The 27,292-nt window shown below is 38.3% G+C and overlaps 1 protein-coding gene across 3 annotated transcripts in view; it reads left to right on the top strand.

The window, feature by feature from the left end:
• Positions 1-27,292, top strand: part of FBN2 (fibrillin 2) — a 169,658-nt gene that overhangs the window by 26,686 nt on the left and 115,680 nt on the right. For all 3 annotated transcript variants that reach the window (XM_065657769.1, XM_065657768.1, XM_065657770.1), the window contains exons 6-7: positions 12,281-12,478; positions 22,625-22,750. In XM_065657769.1, the coding sequence (XP_065513841.1) occupies positions 12,281-12,478; positions 22,625-22,750 (324 nt within the window). The remainder of the gene's footprint in view (positions 1-12,280; positions 12,479-22,624; positions 22,751-27,292) is intronic.

The following is a 27,292-nucleotide window of genomic DNA, read 5'->3' as shown; positions in this document are numbered from 1 at the left end:
GTGATCTACCTTGACTTCAGTAAAGCATTTGATACAGTCTCCCACAGCATCCTTGCTGCTAAACTGAGGAAGTGTGGTCTGAATGATCGGGTAGTGAGATGGACTGCGAACTGGCTGAAGGAGAGAAGCCAGAGTCTCATGGTCAATGGGGCAGAGTCTAGTTGGAGGCCTGTATCTAGTGGAATCCCTCAAGGGTTAGTACTGGGGCCAGTATTGTTCAATATATTCATCAATGACTTGGATGAGGGAATAGAGTGCACTGTCAGCAAGTTTGCTGATGACACCAAACTGGGAAGAGTGGCTGACACGCCAGAAGGCTGTGCTGCCATCCAGCGAGATCTGGACAGGCTGGAGAGTTGGGAGGGGAAAAATTTAATGAAATATAACAAGGGCAAGTGTAGAGTCTTGCATCTGGGCAGGAACAACCCCAGGTTCCAGTATAGGTTGGGGAATGACCTATTAGGGAGCAGTGTAGGGGAAAGAGACCTGCGGGTCCTGGTGGACAGCAGGATGACCATGAGCCAGCACTGTGCCCTTGTGGCCAAGAAGGCCAATGGCATCCTGGGGTGTATTAGAAGAGGGGTGGTTAGTAGGTCGAGAGATGTTCTACTACCCCTCTACTCTGCCCTGGTGAGACCGCATCTGGAATATTGTGTCCAGTTCTGGGCCTCTCAGTTCACGAAGGACAGCGAACTGCTGGAGAGAGTCCAGCGCAGGGCCACGAAGATGATGAAGGGAGTGGAGCATCTCCCTTATGAGGAAAGGCTGAGGGAGCTGGATCTCTTTAGCTTGGAGAAGAGGAGACTGAGGGGTGACCTCATTAAAGTTTATAAATATATAAAAGGTGAGTGTCACGAGGATGGAGCCAGGCTCTTCTTGGTGACAACCAACAGTAAGACAAGGGGTAATGGGTTCAAGCTGGAACACAAGAGGTTCCACTTAAATTTGAGAAGAAACTTCTTTTCAGTGAGGGTGACAGAGCACTGGAACAGGCTGCCCAGGGAGGTTGTGGAGTCTCCTTCTCTGGAGACATTCAGAACCTGCCTGGACACATTCCTGTATAGCCTCATCTAGGTGTTCCTGCTCCAGCAGGGACTAGCTGATCTTTTGAGGTCCCTTCCAGTCCCTAACATTCTGTGATTCTGTGAATATGAATGTATATCTAGATTTTTTTGTATTTTTGCATACTGTTATATAAATAATTACATATTTTACGTAACTGCTGTCATATTGAATGATCTAAGTTATTCCTGTAAATCCCATGAAGAGGTTCACTGTACAACACAATTGTTGAGTTGTTGTTTTACCTTATTTGTGTGTATATGTGCATGCATACATGTTCTGTGTACGCAGACGTAGCAAGTTAGAGCTGAGAGTGAAAAGACGGCTTTGAATATTCCTGTGTGTCTTCTTTTGTAATATTGTACTGGTGCTCAATGTTTGAGCAAGAAGTAAAAGTGGAAATGTATAGATATATTGTTTAATAACACCTTAACAGTTCTTCTCTTGGGAATTTGTGTTTGAAAAATAAGAAATGAGAAGACTCTTTGTTTGTTTGTTTACTTTTCCCTTAAAGATCGGAGTCCTTCACTGTAAACCTTATATTTGTTTTGATTGATAAAAAGGAGTTGAAAAGAGCTGTCTAAATGTTTAGCCAGGAAGCCGAGTGTGGAGGACACAAAACTCTGTGTGGCTCTGTAGTTGGGGTTTGGACAGTTGCCAGATATTTGGAAATCATTTTCTTTGTCTATTTTATTCTCCTGTGTTTTTTCTATGCCCTGATATTTTTCACCATGGCTAGTCTGTTGCGAGCTCCCTGAGAAAGTTTGTGTTTGAGGTCAGATTTTATGAAATGCAGGGACTCTGAGCAGCTGGCAGGTCGAGTCTTCGGAAGTGTTGACTTTTGAGTATCTTTCCCACTTACTTCTGGTGAGAGTGAAATGTGTAGTATGTATGTCTTTCCTCCTCTGCCATGACTTAATTGTCTTTCCCTGTGTACAGCCTTCCTCCTCATGGAGTGCCCTTCACAAGGGTGATAGCACGCTGCAGTCATCTCTCTTCTGCTGATGGAGAGATCCAAGTCTTTTGTCTCCATAGGATCCAGGAAGCAGCTGAAGCCAATAAAAATAGACTTTTTGGTTTCAGTCCTGCACTGCTAAGTCTAGCAGAAATCCCAGAGAAGCTACTGGGACTTTTAATTAAGAACTGAAACTGGGTTTAGCACCACTGTTTGCATTTAAATATAGATCTTCTGCTTTTGCTACCTAAACTCCGTAGCACTGAGCAGGTCTATAGGAACTAAAAAAGGAAACTGAAAGAGAGGCTAGAAGATGTTTCTGTTACTTAGCTTCAAACAGTCAAAATGTAAGCTTCATGTAACTGGTGAGAAGCATATTGGACTTCAGAATTATAATGATTTTGATAGCGAAGTATCTTATGGCGATTATGTATCAAATAAAATGTTTAATTTTAAGCTATTGTTCAATTTAAAATGAATTCAATATGAAGGTTTAAATTTTGTTAAATTTGGTCGTCTTTAAATTTTCAATGATATCTGTCTTCAGCATTAGTTATGCAATGTATTAAAAGCTATAGTTACTCTAATAAAATTATATGGAAAAGAGTAAGCCAGGTGTTATCAGGGATAGAGTTTGCCGAAGCCAGTCAAGAACACATTGTGTCCAGGTTTGCAAAATACTGGGGTACCAAAAGTAAGCTGGTTTACTGTACCTCACAGTAATATCTTAGTATATAAGACACAGTAGTAAGTTATTTCTTTATTGAGGAAAGAGATGAATCCTCTGAATTAACTTCTGTCCCATATTTTGCCTGTTAAAAGATACCCAGCTTTAGAGTGTCCCAGTGAAAATAGTGGATAAGCCAAAGAGGTAAATTTCTAAAACTTTTTTGTTGTGCTTAACAAAAACCGGAGATCTGAAAAAGAGGAAACTGCTTCTACTTCTCCAGGGAGAGAACTCTTTTACATGGTAACTGGCTTGCTTTTTAGTTTATTATCAATTGAAACAAAGTATCAGGATAGTCTGGACGATCATCGGGGTTAATGTTTCTTGCAAGCTAAACGTGATTTTTTTTTTTTTTTTTTTTTTAAGAGCAATATGTGAAACAGGGTTTTTGTTTGTTTGGATTGGGGTTTTTTTGTTTGTTTTGGTTTTGTTTTGTTTTGTTGTTTTCCTTAACAATTAACAACACTATAGTCAGCTGCATGTCTGTGGTTTTAATAGCGTTTCTGATCTGCTGAGGCTTTTTTTATGTTCTTCTTAAATTACGCAGGAAATTTGGTTTTGAAATATTTCCCTCCTCCCTTCTTTCTGAGAGCATGCATGCATTTTGAAGGCCTTCCTAAAATGGTGACTAAGAAGAATACAGTTAATGAGAGAGACTTCATGGTTGCTGTCATTCACTGTTACCTACCTTCCACAGAGGCTCCATCGTGCCTTATGACGCCTGACTTTGTTCTGGCTCTGGGCTGTGGCCAGCTGGGGCTAACATGTAAATGTCATCTTTTATGTCTGCCTTCTTACTTTTGACCTCACCAAGTAGTATGCAGATCGCCAGATGGCTGAAAAAAAAATTAGACCCCTTTTCCACCTACCACGAAAGTTTAAGTTACGTTTAGCTGCTTTTAAGTTTTGCAGCTACTGAAAACTGTACATTCACACCTTTAAATTGTCCTGACTGCTCTTTCACACTCAGCTAACTGAAATATGTCTCTCTACCATGGTGAGATCAGAGTTTCTGAAAATAATTAAGTATTTGCGGTGGACCTGTTCTGCAAACCCTTCTCCATGTGGGTAGTCTTAAGCAGGATAACATGCCTCACTTCAATTAGTGGGATTGGTTGCTGACATGAGTAATGACACTGAACTCCAAAGTGGAGGGATGACAGTAGGATGAGGGAGTCTACACTGTACTCTCTAGACTAATACTCTTAAAAGTTTTTCATATCTGTAGACCTGAATCTTTAAATTTCCTCTTTGCTGACAAGGAATTCTGTTCCTTTGAGGCTGAACTGAATAGCACTGATTTCCTGGGACAGAGAATCAAAAACCTGTGGAAGATGTAATTGAAATTTTCATTTTGTGGTCTAGAAAAGTAGCATGTTTTCTTTGCAGGCATATAGCAAGATATTGACTTATTAATTGTTGGGATATGAAGGAATTGAAGAGTATAATGTGCATTTGTCTGTTTTTCCAGAGGCCATATTTTAATGAATATCTTTTCATCATATGGCAAATGTTGTCTTGTCAATGAAACTGAAATACAAGGTTTTGTGCAGGGTACGGAGTTTCAGCACAGGTAATGAGAATCCCTTCTGTCATTGAAAATCAAACATCGAGCTGTCAGGCTGTAACAGAAAGTATTTCTGCACACCCCTGTTCCACCTACAAAGCTTTGTTGGTGGTGCAGCGTGGTCTCCCAGTGAGGATTTGAATGGCCTTGGTCTTCTGGTATTTGGTGGACTTAGGTCTTACCCTTGACTGTAGAGTGGAGAGGAAAATCTCTGGCTTCACCTCCATTAAAGTTTTGATGTTTGAGGCTTTGGGGATGGGTATTATTTGTTGTGTTGTAGTTCCGAAGGAGCCTAGTTGTGGACCAGAATGCCAGGATGCTGGGAATTCCTCTAGCTCAAAGGAGAGTGCAGTAGTCAGCATGATACGGAGTTACTTGACTGGTTTGGGTTTAGTAGACATCTCAACAAAGTAAAGATGTTGTAAGCTAATGTTAGGGTAGTAGCTATGAACTGCTGAATCTTGCCAAAAAATTATTTTTGTGATTTCTTATCTCTATGTACACTTTGCACAGGGGTAATTCAGCCTGTAACTTCCTATAGTAACTGCCAATTAATATTTTGTTGTGTTTCAAGTGTTTGCTCATAGAGGTATTTCGTTAGAGTCCAATATTCAAACTCAGATGTAAACTTTATATAGTAGTAGGGCTTGTAGAAGTACATGGAAATACATAGATTTACAAAAAGCTCCAAATGAATCAAAATTTGAGACCTTGCTGGAGCCAAGGTTCAGCTATATTTATTTCCCAGCTTTTATTCTATCCTTGAAATTTTGTAGCAGTATGATACTGCAGTTGCACATGGCAACGGTTTCTTCCAACGAGATTGTAAGAAATACTTTGCTTCCAAAAGCAACCAAATTCCATAAATGACAAAAGCAGCAAATATCTGTGTTTCTAACTTTCTCTGCTTTTTGTGTGTGGATATTTATAAGATATTTTTTATCTTAAAATATTAGAAGCATTGTCTTCAATGTTCAGGTTGGTTACAGAAAATTGCATTTTATTTCAGATATCTGTTGATTATCGGTCCTTTGCCATACTTTCCCATGTGCTTAGGTGTGTAAGAATGAATTATTTTTAATAATGATAATGATGAAAGAGTTTTAAGATCTGCAGATAATGCTATATTAATACTTTATCTGCTTAAAACTGACATAATATCAATTATATTAAAATGGATGCGCAAAATCTGGAATGTTTTTTTTGGAAAAGAGCTGCTTTCACTGTTTCAGCAAGAGGAAAATGAGAATGTGCTTAGAATGGATGCGACAGCAGTACTGCTGGAAACTGGAATTTTGCTAAAAGCTACAAAGCCCACATAGACTGCTACATTAAACATGCTGGGTTTTTCTTCTTTATTTTTTTTTTTTCCTTTCATTCAGAGCTGCTCTTCACTCCCTTTTTAATTGCTATGTGTATATTAAGTTGCCTAATCAGTTGTAGGATTTTGTGTGATTGAAGGTATTGTGTTGCAGGAGCTGGTCAGAGATGGTCACTTGGGACCAGCAGAACAGTAGTAAAAATTCAACCTGAAAACGAAAGCTGTCAGCTGTATAAAAATGTTCAAACCTTCATGATATATTTAACATAAATATTCAAAATATTTTTAACTAAACTGTTCTCCACTATTACGTATCAAAATAAATTTTATAAAAATCATTGCTTCAGCGGGCTAAAGAACCTTCTGGGGATACGTCTCAACTCCAATTTATCCACAATTTAAAATGTTTGAGACTTTTTTTGTTCCTTGTTTCTGTTAATCATAAACTTATTACTTTTAAATATTTCATTAAGGACTTGGCATATGAGTTTACTTTAAAAAAAAAAAAGTCAGGGGAAGGAGGTGCAGACTTTACTATTCAGGCTTTGGTTTATGTGAACATCTTAGTCTAAATAGCTGTACTGCCCATAGACTATTTTTTTCCAAGAGAAATTAATAGCTTTGCCAAGTCTCTTTCATTTTCCAGTAGACTAGCTCTCATTTTCAGCCAACAATCTTTTTTTCCGTAACTTGTTGGATGTCACCTTTGAAAAAAATGCTTTTTATTTATATCAAGCCTGAATCAGTACAATTCGTCTAACTTCTTGTTATCTTTGAAACCTCCCTTATAGTGAACTCTCAGTGCTGGCAGCTAAGCATTACTGCAAAAAGAACAATTTTCCATACTAGGATGATTAAAATTATTGAAGGAAAAACAATTTTAGATAATCTTTAATAAAACAAACATATGTACCTTTGTAATGTTTGAATATCTTTTTTGCATACTGTGACTTATGATCTGCAGATGTTGGAGTTGAACAAGAAGAATAATATTTGCATGTGCATTCATTTTGGATTTGTGGTCTGAACTCAAGTACAACTATGCGTATTACCAACCCTTTCATACCCTAATGAAAAGTTAATCAAGGAAAGCCCTGTTCTCCCATTTTTTTTGAAATGCAAGGCCTGGGCAATGCTGTCATTTATGCAGAATCAATGGGAGAATGGTGTATACCTTACTCTTCCAATCCTGCTGATATTATGGTACGAGTTGAACATTCTGGGATTCCCTGTTGCAAGAAGGTGGACCTCAGTCACACTTTTAATTATCGAAACATTTAGATTTCAGATTGCAGAGGGGAAAATTCAAATACAGTTTCCTTTTAAAATCTCATCAGTAATCGAGGAGCAGGTGCTGCAGCAAGCAGCTAAAATCAGTTTCAGGTTTCTGGAGACCTCTTAGTGGTAATTATGGGGAAATTTGCCACAACATCCTATCAAAGGTGTAATAAAGACAGTTGCTTCTCTAGCATGTTTCCTGTTGGACCATCTTCTGCTTGAGAGAGCCCAGTGCAGAGCCACGAAGATAATGACGGGAGTAGAGCATCTCCCTATGAGGAAAGGCTGAGGGAGTTGGGTCTCTTTAGCTTGGAGAAGAGGAGACTGAGGGGTGACCTCATTAATGTTTATAGATATATAAAGGGTGGGTGTCACGAGGTTGGAGCCAGGCTCTTCTCTGTGACAACCAATGGTAAGACAAGGGGTAATGGATACAAGGTGGAACACAGGAAGTTCCACTTAAATATGAGAAGAAACTTCTTTTCAGTGAGAGTGACAGAGCACTGGAACAGGCTGCCCAGGGAGGTTGTGGAGTCTCCTTCTCTGCAGACATTCAAAACCTGCCTGGACGCCTTCCTGTGTAACCTCATCTGGGTGTTCCTGCTCTGGCAGGGGGATTGGGATGATCTTTTGAAGTCCCTTCCAATCCCTAACATTCTGTGATTCTGTGGTTCTAGCAAGATGAATTTAACTTCAGATTTTTGCCAATATAGACTTAATCTCTCCACTCAGAATGTTCCTGACATGAAGTCCAGTCTCTTGGACTTTCACTCACTGTGCTAATTTTTCTTTTGGAAGGGAATAAAGTTCCTGGTAACAGCAGATACTACTTTCCAGCATTCGGGTCCCATGTATTAGATTGTTTAGCTAATAATGCTTATGTATGAGATGCATTTTTGAGGTATAATTAATAACAATAATAATAGTAGTAATAATCTGTTTACTGTACTTGAGCCTTCAAGTGAGGTGGTAGAAGTTGAAATGACTTATTTTCTCATCCCTTCATTAATGTTTTCTAAATCATACTTATGGGTGAGAGGTTCTGTAAAAAGTCTGTATGAAAAGTAAATTTGCTTTGGAAGGAGGTGAAAGACATTTATCAAGAGTTAGGTTTTGTTCTTTAATTGACAAGTATGGGAGGGCATATCTCAGTATTTTATTTTTAGTAACAGAAGTATCATTATTCTGAATAGTGTCTAGTTAAAAATGTTTTCTTCCAGACACCTTGCTTCCTTATTTAGTTATGATTCTATGGATTTTTGTTTAAATAAAAATGATGGAAGAGACTTCACAGTTCCTGCTAATTGCTCTAGCACTCACAGACATGAAATACAGGATCTGTGATAATATGCTGCCTCAGCACTGCAGTCTATGTCCTTTTACCCTTCTGGAGCTTTTACACAGACTTAAGACAGGTCCAGGATACTGCCACTGCACCTTGGATAGTACTGTTCAGGTTTTCATATTCTCCCAGATAACTTCCGCTGGCCATCCCAACATGCCTAGATGCCTTTTTATCTTTCTTTATGTCTCACTTTTTCTAGTTACCTGAGAAGAGGTAAAATTTTCACAGGCAGGAGTAGTTAATTAACATAGTGTGAAACTGTGGCAGCTAAGACTGACTAAATTCAGATAGAAATTGAATCCTTATATGTGTACCAAAATATTTTAATGTCATGTCCTGAATGACAATGGTAGTTGGGATGTTAAACGTTGTGTTTCAGGTTTTAAGCTAGTGCGTGTTAGACACCAGGAGGAAACCTAATGTGCCAGACAGATTATCCCATGTCTACTTACAGCAGGTTTTTTACACCTTCATCTGAATCATCTGGTTTTAGCCAGAGGTACAGGAAGAAAAACAAAACAGATGGATATTGGACCATACCCAATATCAGAATTCTTTTGTTTCTAATCCATGTGGCAGGCCCTCTATCAAATAGCCTTTTTAAGATTACTGGTAAAATTACAATAGATTTATAATTTTTAAATTAATAATTTTTTTAAAAAGTATTAATGAAAAATATCCCAAGAGCTGCAATACTTGTGACACTTCTATGAAATAATAGAAATGCTGTAGTATAGTTGAATTTAGAAGTCCAGTGTGCTATTTCCAGTGTGGTGGGTTTTTTGTTTGTTTGTTTTTATGTTGGTGCCTAGAAAAAAGTACTTCTTATTAATTTTAATTTTATTAACAATTTCGATTGCTGATAAAGGTTGTTATTCTTCAAGTCATGGTGCATATTGAATGTAATTTCGTGAGGTTAAAAAAAAGTATAACTTGTATGCGCTGAAAATCGCTTCCTTTCACCAAAGTGGTTACCCATTCTAAGAAAAAAAAAAAACAAATATAACATATGTTGGTTTTGGCAAAATTATTCCAGCAGCAATGCTGGGAAAGGAGCAAATGAAGAAACACCTAACAATAAGAAAAGAAAACCAATATGGGAAAGATGATTGATTCATAAACTCAGGGTTTTTAAGGTCAGATGAACCATTGTAATAGTGTAGTCTGACTGTATAAAACAGACCATAGAATCTCACATAGTAACGTCTGAGTCAAATCCACAACTTCATTTGAAACTATAAAATTTCTTCAGAATGGCATCTTTATTTCCCATAAGTAAAAATATACTATGTGACTAGAGACCTTTATGTAAACAGCTGTACTTTACTATTAGCCCAAACGCGCCTGCCTTCACATTGTAAAATCTTACGTTTTCCTCTTAGGGTAGAAGACCAGCCACTACTTACTCTTTACCTTTGGACTTCATTTGGATAAACTGAACGGATAAAGATTTTTTTTAAGTTGATATATTTGTTACAGATAATATTTTGAATTACAGTATTATTTTAAAATACTAATATTACTATAAAACATGGGTTTGACATCTTAAGTTATTCTTCCAACTCTTTCCATAGTTGTTCCAGTTTTCCAGCATCCCATTTGAAATGCAGTTACCATAGCTGTGCACAGAACCACTCTTCCCGGATACAGATATCAGGTTACTCCCCTGTTGCTATCTGGCAATGGTCTGCTGCTGGGTTTCTGCTTCTGTAGCACAAGGTTATACCAACCACACATTCTGTTAGGAGATCAGGATCTGTTGCTTAAATGTCATTATCCTGACGTATCATTCAGGATGTCAGCATTTTGGGTTGATTTTTTTTTTTTTTAATTATTTGCTAAATCTACCTGAAAGTTGAATAACAGTTTTGTTTGTTCTTCTACTGTCTAACTTACAGTAGTCAGATATTTTTATGCCCTGTTGCAGACTTACACTGATGGAAGTTGCTTGATTGCAGAACCTGAATGGGTAGGCACATATATGTATATTTCCAGAGCACATGTTTCTTATTTAATAGGATATATTAAGCAATGGATGTATTGGTGTCACTCCTTCTTGTATAATATCTCACTCATTCATATTTTTTTGCACAAACACTCTCTGTAGACTAGTTATACTCTCTAACCCTTGCTTCAAACACAGCCCCCAAACTGAACTTTTCATTACTAGAATTGACACCAGAGAAGAACATGAAAGAAGTATACAGCTATAATCTGTGATGGAGTCTTTTCCTTACTCTTACCCTGTAGATGAAATCCAGACAAGATTACAGTGAGCTACAGTGAGTCTTTGACGGTTGGAGTTTGTATTTCAAATATTTGTCTTTCTCATATGAAGCCGTAGCTTGATGAGATTACTTTATTCTGCTATCATGTCATCGTGATCTGTATTTTATGTTAAAAAATAAGCTCTCTCTGATTTGGTAAGGGCCTTGGACGCAATTAAATTGAGACTGTTGTAAAGCTGCTTGTCTTCTAGTATGTTGGATGAAATATCACTGAAACCTTTTTTGAATGGACAGGATTTTATTTTTATAATGTATGTAATAAAAGTATTATCTTTGTGGACTGATAGACACAAGGGAATCCGAAGATTATTTTCTAATGAAAATCAAGAAATATCAAAATTCACAGTCCTTGCCAAGTATTTAGGATGTTTTAATCTCCTTTTATTGGTAGGCATTTTTATTGTGGATACTTACGTGCTAGCTTAACTTTATTTAAAGTGAACAGCCCAACCGAAATTAAGTACCAATGTGTATAAATAACGTGCAAACGTCTTCCCAGAGTCATACCTGAATGAACCGTATCAAAGATAAAGAGCAGAACACTCGTTTCCATTTGAGCCAGCTTTTGAGAGCCTTGTGTCTTAGTGCAAAGTAAGCTTAATATGAGGTATCACTGGGAAGACAATTTTCTCCCTTTCCAAGCGTATCAAAGCTCTTATTTTTATTCTTCAGGGTGAAAGTATCAAATTCTAGATGGCATCAATTGTCCCATTTGTAAACTTGGTTGTGAGACTAATGGAAGTGTGCAGAAGACAGTGTGTGACCCACATAACAGTTTTAGAGTATGTTTTCACTACGAAAAAAAGAAGAATAGGACAGGAGAGCAGAGAACAGCTGTAACCCCACTGTTCTGCCTTCTTTCATGTGACTGGGTCTGAGTGGAAGCTTTGCATTTTCTTTCTTTTTTTTCCTCCTCTTGAAGTTTCCATAAGGATATGAAGTCTGGCTTAGAGCAACCATCTGTTTCTCATTCGTTCCTACAGAATTTCAGTCAATTCTTGTTCCCAGTTTATGTTGCCTCATAAGGGCAAAAAATCTTTCTCTTTATACAGATTGAACCTTGATGAGTTAACTAATTACAGGAATTTGACTAGGAGTCTATTTTCAAATACTTTGTGTGCTATGTTCCATGTACTCAATATAGCTTGAATAGGTTGTGTTATCTCATGTTATTCCTCTGAAAATCCAATTCGTCTTCAGTAGGTAGCACTATTTTGCACTAAGCATTCCAGCAGGAATGTTGATTCTGTGACAGCTGCTGGCATGGACCTTGATCAATGTGGAGTGAACAAATGTGTGGCTGCTGTGGTCTGTATTTCCCTCCCATGAATCACCATGAAGTAGCTTAGGAACAAGGAAACCAATTCCCAGTCCTTGTTTGCTTAATCTGATCTGCTCTTTCGATTCTTTGCTTGCTTGTTTGTTTGTAAAATTCCTTCACTTATTATGGATTTTACTGGATACATTGTCAATGCACAGATCAGTTTGAGGTCCAGCTGCATTTCATTACTTGCATCTATCAGAAAGAAATAAATTGAAAGATAAGATAACTTTGTGAAGATCATTACCTGCACTGGAAGGTGTCATGCTACTTCTGTAAGAAGCAACGTAACTTAAATTTCAAGGTCCTCTTGGAATTTTCTTCATATAGGTATTTATTGGATTAAAAATTTATTCCTTCTATAGTCAGTAGTACACTGTCTTGTAAAATACAGTGCTCTTTCCTTTTTTTTCCAGATTACAGAACAGGCCCCTGTTTCACACAAGTTAACAACCAGATGTGTCAGGGACAGCTAACTGGAATTGTTTGCACAAAAACCCTCTGTTGTGCAACCATTGGGCGTGCATGGGGTCACCCATGTGAAATGTGCCCTGCTCAGCCTCAGCCATGCCGTCGTGGCTTCATCCCTAATATTCGCACTGGAGCTTGTCAAGGTAAGCCTTCTGGTTTTAATTGTTCATGACTGTTGTGTTGCTGATATGCATCTTGAAAACCTTGCTTTGACTTAAGACAAAATCACCATTTTCCTTGTGTGTGTTCTGTGTCTTACTTTTGATAAAATTCAGATATAATTTGCTGCTTCCAGATTTTAGCTAGTGTACATGCAGAACAATGCTCAAGTGCCTGGAAAAAATGAATGTCACTCAAGGACCCATAAATACGGAGCATGAAAAGGTCAAAATGTCTGTTGAGCACAGTCATCAGATACTGCAGTAGAGCATCAGTCAAGCAGCTGGTTTACGTTGCTGTAGCCCTTAACTAATATATACTTCATTCATACTACTGAAAAATTCATTATTTCTTGCTGCTGAGCTGTTTTCTTTCTGAAGTGATTGGGAGTTATGATAAAGACCTTTTTTTTTTTTTTTTTTTAATCCCATCATTTAGATAAAGCACATAGTGAACCTTCTGGATGCTCTGTTTGGATTATTTGTACAGGGCTAGAAGAATGCATGAATAAGGAGGGACTGTAGTGTTATATGTTTAGATTAATAAAATGTTTGAGAAATGGGAGAGCCTTCTTGCCTTATCTGATATGTCTTTCCATGATGTTAAACAACTTTGTGCTCCTCCTTTTTGTCATTGCTGCAATCCACCTATCCTGAAAGATAGGCATCAGTTCTGCTGTAGCTGCTTGGCTAAATTTTAGAAAAAAAATGCATAAAGACTGCAATAACAGAGGATACCAGAACTCCTGAAGGAGAATGGTCTACTTTTCTGGTACAGGCTGCCACACATGGTCAGGTTGCAGGATGTGTTGTTTTAGAACTTCCCAAGACGCAGTGGAAACCAAGTAGTTGCTGTGATCACACCCTACACCATTATCTGCCCCTTGGAGGAATATGATTCAGAGTCCAAGGTACAACAGTCTGTTATTGCGTTGATGAGTGCACACACTCCACCTTGTTTGAGCAAGAGGGCGTCTAGCACCAGTCTAGTTTGTATGATAGTGTTGTATTGTTGGTGGCTTGCAATTGTGTGTTGACCAGCATGAAGGATGTACTGGCACTGCTGGCCAGTAGAGGGGTGGGACTAGATGACCTTTGGAGGTCTCTTCCAACCCAAATTATTCTGTGATTCTGTGAATTCTGGTATGTCAATGCATAAAGGTACACAGGTGAGCTCTCAGCTGTCGTCGGAGTGGCAGTACAGGCAGAAAATGGACTATCATTAATGCTCATATCTTACACAAAATCCATTAGTATTTGCAAGACTACATTACTTTTAAGCCCTTCTTGAGTGAAAGCATCTGTCTATGAGGCTGCACTGGTAGCTGTCAGGTTAAAGAGGCCAAGCCACTTCATATACCAATGGTTCAGGTGCCTACAATGCTGCTCAAAATGCAAACGATTGGCAACATGCTACCAGCAACTACCCTACACCAAGCCCCTCTAGAAGAGAGCCTGGTCTAGCCCATCACTGAGGGTAGTGTCATTCATTTACTGCCTGTGTCTTAGAGGTATGGTGCTACACGCCAAACAGCTGCACAAAAAATTCAAAAAACCTATACAAACCCATACTGACCTTGCCACTAAAGGCAAACCTCTCCACTCCCTCCAGTAAGTCAATTAACACCACCCTGTATTCCTGCTCTGCTGGCAATGGGGCCTCAGCAGAATGCAATGACCATGTTACCATGCAAGTGAACCAAATTATGCCATTCTGAGTCGTGAATTGATCCATGACATGCCTGCAGAACAGAAAAGGAAATGGTCTCAGTGGGGAAGGGTCAGACGGTTACCCCTGGATCCGCTTGTGGGGAATTTTTAAGCTCTTGCTGTCAGAAGGCTGGATGCTCCAGAAGTTATTATGCATGCTCAAAAGAGGCCTTGTTTAAGCCACTCAGTGGGGTGATTAAAAGAGACTGCTTGCCCAATCTGACAGGTTCAGCAAGGGCAGTCCAGGCAAAAAAGCCTTGCTAATTGTTTGGCCCTGTATGCCTCAGCAGAAGTTTATTTTTGCCAGGTCTGTCTAGCTTCCCCAGTCAGGCTTGTGGAGATGTAGTGTTTGTTTTAGGTCAGGAAGAAAAGCAGCTTTAACTTGGCAATGTTTCTTCATCAGAAAGGTGCAACATCACCCATGCAGTGGGCACACTGACAGGCTGGCTGCCCACTCCTTGAGTGTAAAGTGATGCACAGGGAGAAATACCTGGGATTGCCATTGAGGCAGAGGGAAAACAAGAAATCTGGGGTCCAGTGTCAATCAAATATCTTACAGGGAATCTATTAGGGCCTAGGTTGACAATGATACATAGACCTGCCCCCCTTGGTGTCCGACTTGAAAAGGTTAAGCTGCTGTACCCAGAACACCAGACAGGGTATGGGTGCTAGTAGTTTTCTGTCAGTGGGGCAGCAGCACGTCGAATGGCATCTAGAGCCTCTTGGGCATCTTTATAGAACAGGTCGGCAGATGGACAGTCTGCATCCTTGCCACACCAGCCAGCTTCACGGGCAGCTTGGACCATGGCCCTTAAAACTGGTAGTGGGTTTCTTATGCATTAATTCTAGTGATAAACTAGGTCTAAACCTGCTCTCCACAGCCTGGTTCTGAGGTCTTCCTCATCTCTTGTCCTGCTTGATGGTCTGTGATTCTGTGAAAAGCATTGTGCTGCAGGCAGTTTCTGGTGCTCATGGTGTTATACAAGATTTCAGGAAAGTTACTCTTCTACTGCTTCAAAAGAGTTTAGATAATGTCCTCCTTTTCTCACTTTTATTTCCCTTTTATTTCCCTGTTCCCTCTTTCAGTCTTCTCCATAGCCCCATGTATTCCAGCATTATTCATGGTGCTGCTTTCCCCTACACCGCATCATAGTTCAGTGGCCTAAATTCGCACAAATTTAATAAAGTCGGTTGGCTGGATTTCTGCTTCAGGTCTCTTCTGTAAGAGCTCTTCATATGACTGCTCTGTGAAGTTGAGTTGAAAAACTGAGAGAAAATCAAGATGTTGTAAGATTTTTAGTTATTATAAATTAAAACTTGTCGAAACACCTTTTTTGATTTTTCCTTAGTTTTTATTCACACAGTGATGTGGTTGACCTGAAACTACAACTGAAGCTGTTAGCTCAAATTCACTTCTGTGGAACTTCTCATAGCATTATCTTAGCAAAGGCATCTATTTTATTTAAAATACCTAGGTTAGTTTTAAGGAACAGTAAATCCCTTCATTTTTCTTAATTTCAAATATTTGCTTTCCTATTTTTCTGTGCTTACACTGCTTAAAGCATCCATATTGTACTAAGGAGAAATATTTAATAGCGCATTTTTTATATGTCAGAAATAGGCTTCTGTGTATAACAGCTTATGTTTTACTGTTCATCTTGAAGTGATTAGTATGTTTTAGACATTCTATTAGTAACAATGTCATAAACAGAAACAGCGTACCGAAGGCATGCATGTTGGTTACAATCTCCAAGTCAAACTCCTTTGTATGACAAAGATGTTGGCCAGATATAATGAATTCTTAAAACTTCTCTGCCAAACCAATCCTAGCATAGCTTCTGGGGCTTCGTTTAAATTATGCAAGCGATCAGTAGAGCTCTTTAGCACCCGTGCCCACAATACTGTGGGATTTTTTTCTGCCAGCTTATGCTGTGTGGCAAGTATTTTTAACTTATGCAGTTAACATCATTGCAGAATTCCACTGGGAAGCATAGAAACAGTGTGGTAGTCTATTTTGTGTGATGGATGAACAAAGGAAGTTTAAACAGCCATCATTTTCACTGTGATTTTAGTGTATTATTACTATATATGAAGATCTGATTTTATTTATGTTAACAGGAATTATCATGTGATATTACAAGATGATGGTAAGGCACAAACAGATGAGGAAAAGTTAGATTTTCTGTGTGGAAAAGGAGAGACAAAGAATTTACTTGTTCCACAGAGTCACTGCCTTTACTTCCAATAGTCAAAACAATCAGTTTTAAGCCTGGTGTGGAGTACTGGTGATTCCTCCTGATCTAAGTTCTGTGGTGTTTGCCGTTTGATAACATGTTGTCTACTCTGTTCTGAATTACCAGACCACGCTGCTATAGGAAGGGACTGGATGTAGTAATTGACAATGTGGAGACACTGTTTAACTTTCCGAACTCCATGTTAGAGTACATTGTCTGTAGAAACAGGCTGTAGTATTTTGCTACAGCTAGGTAGAAAAATTTAGAAAAAAAGCTATACAGCATGTTGTTCATAGGGGGTGAAAAAAAAACCTTCAGCAGTTGGTAAAAGTAGAAACTCCAGGAGGGAGCCAAGGAACAGACAAATTGGGACTAGAGGTACTTACTACTACACTGCGATACTGCAATGAAATGTAATAAACTCTTAAAATTTCTGTGCCAAACTCAACCTGGCAGAGAAAAGTGAATGGAGAGTTTAATCCAAATAGAAGGAGTAAAGGGTGGTAGATCTGTGAGTTGTACATAGACAGAAGCTGCTATAATGGTAGCAGATATGACTGCACAGGAGTAAACTGTAAGGAAGAAAATAAAGGGGTCAAGACAGAACTCTGGGCAGATGTTACAGAAATTTAACAAGAGAGGAGCATTAGCAATTCCAGAAACAGTTGTCCAAGTGTGATAACTCCTATCAGAGGAAGCTTCATTTCATTAAGTAGAAAGGTCAGATGAGACTGGTATTAAATATTTTCACTGAGGCTTTGAGAAACAAATACAGAGATCGGGCTAATGCTTTTGTTTCTGCTGGTGACATCAGATTTACAGGGACTCTTATTAAAGGAACACAAAGCCCCTTGGTATTCAGTAACACTATCTTTGTCACATATCAATTAGATCAGACCCACGCAGTCCATAGTTTGAATGCTTGACATTTTTGTCAAGTGAATGCTTATATCAGGAGATAGCCTAGTCCAGGAGCTGATATGAACAAGTCAAAATTAGTGGGACTTGCAAGCCCTACTATTGGAAAATAGGTCATAATTTCAGCATGCATCACATGTCAGAGTGTGACAAGATTTAACTACCGAGTATGAAGTTGCTCATACTCTTCACAGGAAGTACACGTTGCAATCTTAGTGTATATTAAATGGCTCTTTAGCACCTTTTAAGGATTGATTATGATCTCGGAGTAATGTGCTGGTGTAGAGCATTATGGTAGTATTGTTTCATTATTACCGTGAAAAGCTTTTTGGAAATTAAAGAAGCAAAACCAATCAAAAAATCTTTTTTTTTTTTAATCTCCAACAGTTTCTATTCAGTTATTGCTTAAAACACGAATTGTAGCTGTTCAGACACCCCTCTTCTCAAGAATTCAGCCAAGAACTTAAATATTCCACTTGAAAGGACTTTATTGCCATTGCTACATGGCCTTAGGGATAGCATAATGGCAGAAATCCTGTAGTGGACATTTTCTCAGTTCCTCCCTGCATTCCTCAACAGTCCATTTCTCAGCTACGCACTTTCCCTTCAGATAGTCAATTTTTTGCACTAAGGACCGAAAAATAGTCCTGGCTGAATCGCTTCTGAAAATAAGAAGTTTCTTCTTCCTGCTACCTTTGCTGACACTAAGTATATATAGTCCTGACAGGAGATAATATCCCCAAAAATCTGTTCTATAGAAGGAATATATTGTAGCTAATATTAAGGGCACTGACATGGGCTGGACAAAAGAGAGAAGATAGGTGAAAGTTCAAATTCACAACGAAGAGCGATAGATGATAATTTATAGATAATTTAGTGTTTGGGATTAATTTGTCTGGTTTACTGACCATATTAACAGCGTCATCTAGGATCTCATTCTGCTGTCATGAAAATAAATATTAAAACAGAAAGAAAAAAAAAAAGCTTAGTATTTTTTCTGTTGTGTGTTTGTAGTATTTCTGTTATCTAGGAGGCAGAGGAAGAACCAACATTTTCCACTGTACTGACGACCAGTTTACTTTTCCCACATGACAAATCCCTTGCAAAAAAACTCCCCAAAGGTGTTGAAGGTAGAAATCAAGAGTAATTTTGTATTTGGGTGATTGCTATTGCTCCCATTGTAAATAAAAAATGTACTATCCAAAATTTGTTTATAAAACCTGAGAGGATTTATTTTTCCTGAGCTTTTTGGTTCTTCAGAGTTTTTTGAGAAACAGCCCACTCATCAGACAGGGAAGCTGAATCTGGCTGTGTTTTCAAAGGTACATGTTTAAAGTTAGCTGTGCAAATCCCACAGGCATTTTGCAGAGAAAACTGCAGAAGAGAAGAACTTTTTTTCACTTGCCAGATATTATCAAGCCTATGAACATTCTACCTAATCTGTAGCATATTGAAACTCTGTATACAGAACTGTATCTAAAGAGTTATTCATCTAATGTTCTGTTTATGGAAAAATATATTGTGTTAATGTGGTTGGGGTTTAAAAGTGTGAATAAATTGATAATTAATAATGCTAAAACTCCCGTGTGGCTTAGCCTGTCAAAGATGTAAAAAAGTAAATAAAAATATGCTTAATTTTGAACTTGTTGTATTTTCAGGAAAAAATGTTCTTATATCTTAAAATTATATTTAAGAAGCCATTAATAAAATATGCCCTTTTAAGAAAATACTTTTGTCCTTTCTGACTTTTCTCAGTTTGAAAACACTAATGATATATTGAAACAAACTTAGGTTTTCCTCAAAATGTGATACTGACAAAAAAAGTATCAGACTTATAGTGTGTCTATATGTTTTTAAGCTAACACTGAAGTTGAATATACTTATTCTCTTTACATTTAAATATGACTTAGGATAGTTAGCATATAAGCAGTCACAGATTAAGATTGATATTAGCACAGAGAAGCAAGTGCATATGATTCAAAGATTCGCAGGATCTCACCTTTCATAGTGATGATATTTGTGTTTTCTTCACTGGACAAGTACTATACTTTGTTGCCTAATTGAGATCAGCTTTTCAGACTTCAGCAGAGCTTGATGTTTATTTGTCCTTTTAAACCCACAGGATTGGATTGGAATTGAAAGAAATTAGTGGAATCAATAGACCTTAAAATTGTGTTCACTTCAAGGCTTCAGTGATACCTTCTCTGTTTCTGGAAAGTATTAGTTTCCTGCTGCTACTGCCATTAATTTTCTATTACTTGACATCTTTGACTTAACCATTGCATATCTTTTGCAGTTTTATATTTTTAACCACTGATCTGCTGACACAGTTGGTTTAATTTAAATAACCATTAATAAATGACACAAGGCACAGGCATACTGCATGTAATTAAGGCATTTTGAGGCCCAGGGGTCAAAAGACAAACCCCATATTAGTTTTCCTCGGAAGGGAGATAATGGGTGGGCTGAGTGTGAATAAATGATGGATCCCATTTTCTGTCTAGATGTTGCTAAATCATGTCCAAATTCCTTAAAATACTTCAGAGATGAAAATTTTGCTTTCTAAGTAAACTAGATTGCACCAAGTACTAGTTATTTAGATGAAAAATGCTTGCAGAAAGTTTATGCCTCCAATAAAGACCTTAATCCATTTATGATCTAACTGTTGCATTTGGACGTGGGAGTGTGCTGACTAAATCAGCACAGATTCAGGAACTAAATGTAAACTTCTCCAGCAAATATACTTAAACCCAAGTCCAGTAGTTGTTTTTTTTTTTTTAATAAACCAATTATACCGCTTAGATGAAAAAGTGGGTGAATGGACAAAGCATGTATCATAGGTTTTATCAAACACCAGGAGTAACAAAAACTAAATACTATAACCCACAAACTCAGACAGAATTTCAGTGTCTTGTAAGGGCTTCGAGATAATGAACATCTTCCTGAAAAGTAGAATTCAACTATTAGTATGTTTGTTGTACTCCATCTGTATCTTGCTGTTCTCTATATTAATAGTGGCAGGGAGCTGGTTGTGGAAGGGAAAAAGAGAGAAAGAAAATGAACATGATGTGAAGAGGAAAGAGAGACTTCCTTATGCATCTCAAAGTTTACCAGCTGCTTCATTTAATAATGCATGCAAGCTAACAGGAAAACTGACTGAAAATGGAAAATAGGATAACAGTTAAAATTCTTTGTTTATTTGGCACTAATGAAAAACCTTTGGGGGGGGGGGGGGAAAAAGGAAGAAAAGAAATGGAGAAAGCAGTGAAATAAAATTATGGGGGTTTTGTGGGGTTTTTTGGTGGCTTTGTGTTTGTGTTGCTGTTGTGGGTTTTTTAATAGGTATTGCTTTAACTCTGCATATAATTGAATTCTATACTTAATTGTAATCCAAGACAAAAAAATAATATGAAATTGGCCTCTGCATAGGAGAAACTCTTTGGAAGCCATGTGGCTTCCTTTTCTACAACCTGCAAAGGACACTATTTCACAGTGTGAAGAACTAACAAAATCAGTTGATTTTTGCCTCTTCTGTGAAAGGGCAAACTGTTTGACAAGAAGTTTTACCTGAAATCTTACAGAAGAGCTTCTGCAAATTTTGAAACAAAGCTTCCTAACCTTTTCTCCTCTATGAACATTTGGATACATGTGAAATTTTGTTGTGAAGGAAGTAGTATGGTTGCTTAATTCTGAGCTCTCCGATAGCTGTAGATTAAATGAACTTTTAAAACAAGCTACTGATAAGCTAAATACCCACATGTCATATGTCATGCACTAGTCTAGAGCCTGTTCTTCCTTTCCTTGTGTGCAAAGAATTTCAATCTTCTTTAGCATTGGTTATTTCATAGAGGCCTCTATGATCCTTGGTCTTACTTTAACTGCACATTTGCAATTACATGTTGAGTTGTGATGGTTTTGTATAAAAACCTACAGAAATGCAGGATGCTTTCCATATAAACAAACAAGAGTGAGGAGCAAAAAAAACCTGACACAATTTGAATTGGAAATAGCACATAATGAAATACAACAGGATGTTACTGAAAGTAAGATGTAAACAAAAACAGCACTGCATTTCCTAAGAGCATTTATTTAACAATGATAGGCTAGCCTAAATAAATCAATGAAATTCTAGTCCTACTTATTACCTCAGTAAATAAAGTTATGCGGATCATTTGCCATATAAGGTATACTGGCTGAATAGCACCTATTTTCTATTGACTTGAAGTTTTACTTCTGACCAGAAAGAATATCCTGCAAGAATTATCATATCTAGTTAAGTTGTACAGGAGAGTAGTCCATACATACAGGTAGCGATCCTTTCAAAATAAGAATCCGTGTTTTGTAATGGCATATGTAAGGTACAATCTGAGTGCCTGGGATGCCAACAGTAAGTTGTACAGATTTGACTTAATTAAGCTTCTTGAATTACAGCATCCTGGCTTGTATCAGGAATAGTGTGGCCAGCAGGACTAGAGAAGTGATCGTGCCACTGTACTTGGCACTAGTGGGGCCCCACCTTGAATCCTGTGCTCAGGTTTGGGCGCCTCATCATAAGAAGGACATTGAAGTACCAGAGAGAGTGCAGAGGAGAGTGATGAAGCTGGTGGTGGGTCTGGAGCACAAGTCTGATGAGGAGCAGCTGAGGGAGCTGGGGCTGTTTAGCCTGGAGAAAAAGAGGCTGAGAGGAGACCTTATCAACCTGAAAGGAGGTTGGAGCATGGAGGGTGTTGGTCTCTTCTCCCAAGTAGCAAGTGATAGGACAAGAGGAAATGGCCTCAAGTTGCACCGGGGAAGTTGAGATTGGATATTAGGAAAAAATTCTTCACGGAAAGGGTTGTCATTGGAACAGGCTGCCCAGGGAAGTGGTGGAGTCACCATCCCTGGGGATGTTTAAAAGGCATTTAGATGAGGTTCTCAGGGACATGGTTTAGTGCTAGAGTTAGGTTATGGTTGGACTTGATGATCCTGAGGATCTCTTCCAACTCCAATGTTTCTATGATTCTATGGTTCTGTGACTTACATAGCTTTAATTATTTAATACATGTAATATGTTTTGAGCTAATATGGAACTGAATATAACTCACATGAAGGTCTGAGTCCCATCACTGCTGTTATTGCCATATCTTATATTGGTTCTGAAGTAGAGTAATGTATTGAGGTTTGCTGTTGTTATTTTTGAGAACAATTCCAGAGCTCTTTGCCTATTAGCAAGAGCCATGATGCAACTTGATGTCTTTTGTCAAGTAATCCTTCCTTTTTGTCTTTGTAGATGTTGATGAATGCCAGGCTATCCCTGGAGTCTGCCAAGGAGGAAACTGCATTAATACAGTAGGTTCATATGAGTGCAAGTGTCCTACTGGTCACAAACAGAATGAGGCAACTCAAAAATGTGATGGTAAGTGATGTTGTCAGAGAACATACCTAAAAAGTGGTTAAGTAAAGCATTAGAGCACTTAGATTTTGTTTTCTCAAAAACGTCTAAAATATTCTAGTATAAGTAGGTATTTTCAGCCTAGTGACTGCAGTGTGAAAAGCGAATGTGAAAGTTTTGGTAATGGATATAAGAAATTACTGCTATATTCAGTTTGTGTTACAGAGCCTGGGTAAGTAAAAAATACATAGGAAATGTCCTTTTTCAGATGTAAAATCAAATAGACCATGTTTAATAAGCATAGTTTAATAAACATAGACTACGTTTATTCAGTAAACATCTTGATGTAATTAAGAGCAGCAGTTCTGTATAGTTTAAACTAATGTGATGTGATAGAAAATTACTGAGTTTTTGTGGGTTTGGTGAAGATTTCACTGATTTGCATGAATCTGCCATGCCTTTGAAAGAAATCAGAACTCTCAAACTTCATCCCACCCAGTGGGTACCTTCACATTCAAGTTACACAGATAAGAGGACTACTTGGTCAAGGCTTCACTTTATGGTTAGGCAGCAGCTTAAGTATGTTAACAAACTACATTATTTTTCTTGCTAGGGAGGCAAACAGGAAGGAGTGGCTGGATAGGATACAAGAGATTTGTAGGCCCTCAGTGAGGCATCCGTGAGATTTCTAATCAGCAGAAAAGGAAGAAGAGAGAGTGCTTTGTTTTTCCTTCACAAGAACCTTCCTTTGGGCTGGTCCATGTTGGAAAACATGGCAAGGAAGTAATTGAGACCACATATCCACTGCGCCTTCTGTTTTTAGGAAAGGATATCATACTTATCAGCTTGTGACCCTTTACTTGGCTTCTTTATCCTCTTCACCTATTTGGAAAGAAGCACAAAGGATGAAGCATTGCTTTCTATTAATTGTTAATGGAAAAAACAAAAACAAAACCAAAAAAACGCTGCTATTGGAACTGCCTGCTGCTTGATCACTGGAGAATTGTAACTTTTGGTTTTATTATTGAGTAGTAGTGGCAAGGACTGTGGAGGGCATTAGTAATAGATTAATCAGAACACAAAGTATGAAGATGTATGGTAGTAATCCAAGACTCCTTGCTTTTCTCTGATAATGGAGTCTAATCTTGGAAAGGTAAATTGGCAGATATTGTTAACAATTAGTAACAAAGTCTGGCACTACTATGAGGTTAGACATTGTGCTGTACTGATGTGGATATATAACTTGCACTCCAGAGCTAACTTGTATCCTACCAGCTCAGAGTACAGGCACAGTGAACTTAAGAGCTACCTATACCCACCTTAAATCTGACATATACCTGACATGATTAATTTTTTTAGTATCCTAATGCTATCATTAGCTTCTAAGCAATGTACTTCTGCAATAGTTACACAACATTTAGGAAGCGAATAAGCATCTACTGTTTGCAATTGTCTTTGCATAACTGGCCATTTTTACCATCATTTTGCATTACGTGAGATATAAAATGATTAGTTATCATGATCTTGAAAATTCTGGCAATACTGTTTAACTTTCAGTAGAATTCTAGCTTAAGTTTACTGAGCATCAGAATATAAAGTACACAAAATTCAGAAACATTTTCTAGTAATGATGCCATTCAATATAAACAACTATCAGAAAAAACCTTGCAAATGTTGAATGTTTTCCAAAATCTGACTGTGATGCCTCTCTTGAAAGAGCGGATTTGAAAATATTAATATTAGAACTATAATCAACCCATCATTTGTGCTGTTCAAACAGCCCAGCTGCCAGCCTCCACGTGTGCTTGGTGCAGTCGGTGTGCAGACATCGTCCATCTCCAGGGCAAAGACCACTGCTGCTTTTGCACTTAGAAGGGACCCCTGGACCACTTCAGTAGTGCAGCCCAAGCAGATGTCCCTGAAAGCAGTTTCATCCCTGTGTCACCCCTTTGGACCATCTCGTGTTGGCAAAATGAGGCTGAATTCCCTGGTGCTCTCACAGTGGGGTGGGTGTTGTGGCTGGCTTCTTGCAAACCCAAGCTGGTGGCACAACATGACAGATCATCTTATGTCATTTAATAGGACCTGAGGGAATGTCAGGAAGATGTGCCAGGGGAGGTTTAGGCTGGACATTAGGAAAAGGTTCTTCCCCCAGAGGGTGGTGGAGCACTGGAACAGGCTCCCCAGGGAGGTGTCACGGCCCCAAGCCTGACAGTATGCACGAAATGATTGGACAATGCACTCAGACACATGGTGTGAACTGTGGGGTTGTCACATGCAGGGACAGGAGTTGGATTCAATGATCCTTGTGGGTCTCTTCTAGCTCAGGACATTCTATGATTTTGTGATTCTATGATCTCAAAGCTGAAGCAAAACCAGCTGTAATTGCTAAACAAATTGTGTAGGTAATGTATAGATTAGAAATGTATGCTTTGTTGTCATTCATCTTGGATTTGTGTTGTCAGTTGCAAGACATTTCATTGGAAAGCTTTTATTCAAATTGGTGTTCTTTGAATTACATGCATTTATCTTAGTAGGACTCTTTCTGCTTGAGACTATTTAGTACTTTTTATAGTATTAAATGCAACGATTACTTTAAGGTTAGAGAGCAACTTTAACATTTTTTGATGAACAGCTACTTATTCATTAGAAGGACATTTGGTTTTTTAATTCTCTTAATCATAGTGTATTTATTATTATTCTATGAGACTTGTACAACAGGAGTAGGGCAACAGAGCTTTTGCCCAAGCCAGCTGTTGAGGTGTTAGTCCTAAAAAAGAGGCATTTCTAATGTGATAAATACATAATCAGATCGAAGACAGCATTTGGATATATGTTATGATGGACTACTGTCTCAGTTCAATAAATGAAGTCCCTGTTCTGATGATGTCTGTAATCTGCCTGTGGCTGTGCTCATGCTTTACTGCTGTTAACCCCAGAAGAGCTCCATGTGAAGGAGACCTGATACCTCCTTTCAGCAAGCATGCAGTTAAAATACATCAAACAGATATTTTCCTAGAGATTCAAAAAATGCAGGTTATTCATTGTGCTTGTCAGACTCAGACAATAGTCTAAAATGGTGACTCTGATGTGGTGTGTCAGCTGGAGACTAGATTTATTGTGCTAAAAGTATGTAGCAGCAGAATAAATTAATGTTAGAATAAATTACATATATATGCATATATGGGAGATTTTATTAAGTGTGTGAATCTCCAATAAGATCTATTAGTCTGAAAAACTCGCATCCTACTTTCTTTCTGTCTCCACTCAAAAGAGAGTATCAGAGTCCAAAAACAGGCTGGGAAGAAAAACTGCCATTTCATTAGATGCAACTAAACCATGAGTTTTAGAACATGAGACAGCCATTTCTTCATATGAACTCAAAACTCAGAACACACACTCATGTACCTTCTTTTGCCAGTACAATATTATGACAAAACTCTGACACCATTGGAATACCTGAGATGTTGTGGTGACCAGCATGTGTGACTGGAGTTCTGCAATGGAGGCTATTTAGGAAGGACATAAAAGATGGATGAGGATTGCCTTTCACCCAAAAAAGCAGCTCAAATGTAGAGTTATTCTGTGAAACCAATGTTTGGTTAGCTGCAAGCTTGTGGGTCAGAGGGGAGGCTAGTAAAGGTAAAATTTCAGTAACATTGGTGGAGGTTTTTTTAATGTCTGCCTTACCAGGATGAGGAATTCAATAAGCAATTCAAGGAGGCCTCTAGATCAGTGTGGCTGGTTCTTACGAGAGAATCTCTGAAATCTGCAGGAATGGGAACACCTGTCCCCTCCTGGGACACAAGCTGTCCAGGAGGTTTCTGGATGGTGCCAGAACTGACTTCTAAATACAGATATGTGTTAGCCCTAGCAAGTGCCACAGTCTCCTGGAGCTTCTACTCATGAGCAACAAGGAACTGGTTGGGGATATGACAGTCTATGTCAGCTCTGGAAACAAAATAGTACAGTTCAATATCCTGACGGGAGTGAGGACCCTGGACTTCAGGAGAGCAGACCATGACTTATTCAGGGAACTGGTAGTTAGGATCCTGTGGGAAGCAGCTCTGTAAGACAAAAGAGCTCAGAAAAGCTGGCTATTCTTGAAGAAAACCCTCCACCAAGCACAAGAATTGTCTATCCCAATGCTCAGGAAAATGAACAGACTTCTCAAGACTGCAGCCTGGCTGAACAGGGAACCCGTGGCTTTTTTCTTTTAAATATATATATATATACACACACATATAAAAATCATAGGGGTTTTTTTCTGATTTTTTCTAGCTGTTTTAGAACAAGCAGGCTTTTTAGCCTTGTTTGGCCTACATTACGTGATGTTGGCATGTTACCAGTACTCTGGCACCGTATGCGGATAATTGCATGTATTTTTGCGGGCTGATTGTACATGTGAATTTTGTGTATGTTATGTTTCTGTCTGTCATCTGCACTCCAGCTTTGATGCCAAAAGAGCTTATGCAGTAATAGGTTTCCTTCCTTCTGAAAACAGTAATTAAAGCATTATTTGCATTCTACTGCTTTAACCTATCTAAAGCTCTGCATTAATTGTTA

This window comes from Caloenas nicobarica, chromosome Z (genome assembly GCF_036013445.1).
Source record: "Caloenas nicobarica isolate bCalNic1 chromosome Z, bCalNic1.hap1, whole genome shotgun sequence".
Taxonomy (NCBI): domain Eukaryota; kingdom Metazoa; phylum Chordata; class Aves; order Columbiformes; family Columbidae; genus Caloenas; species Caloenas nicobarica.
Note: the sequence above shows the minus strand (reverse complement) of the source record. Positions and strands in the feature narration are given on the sequence as shown.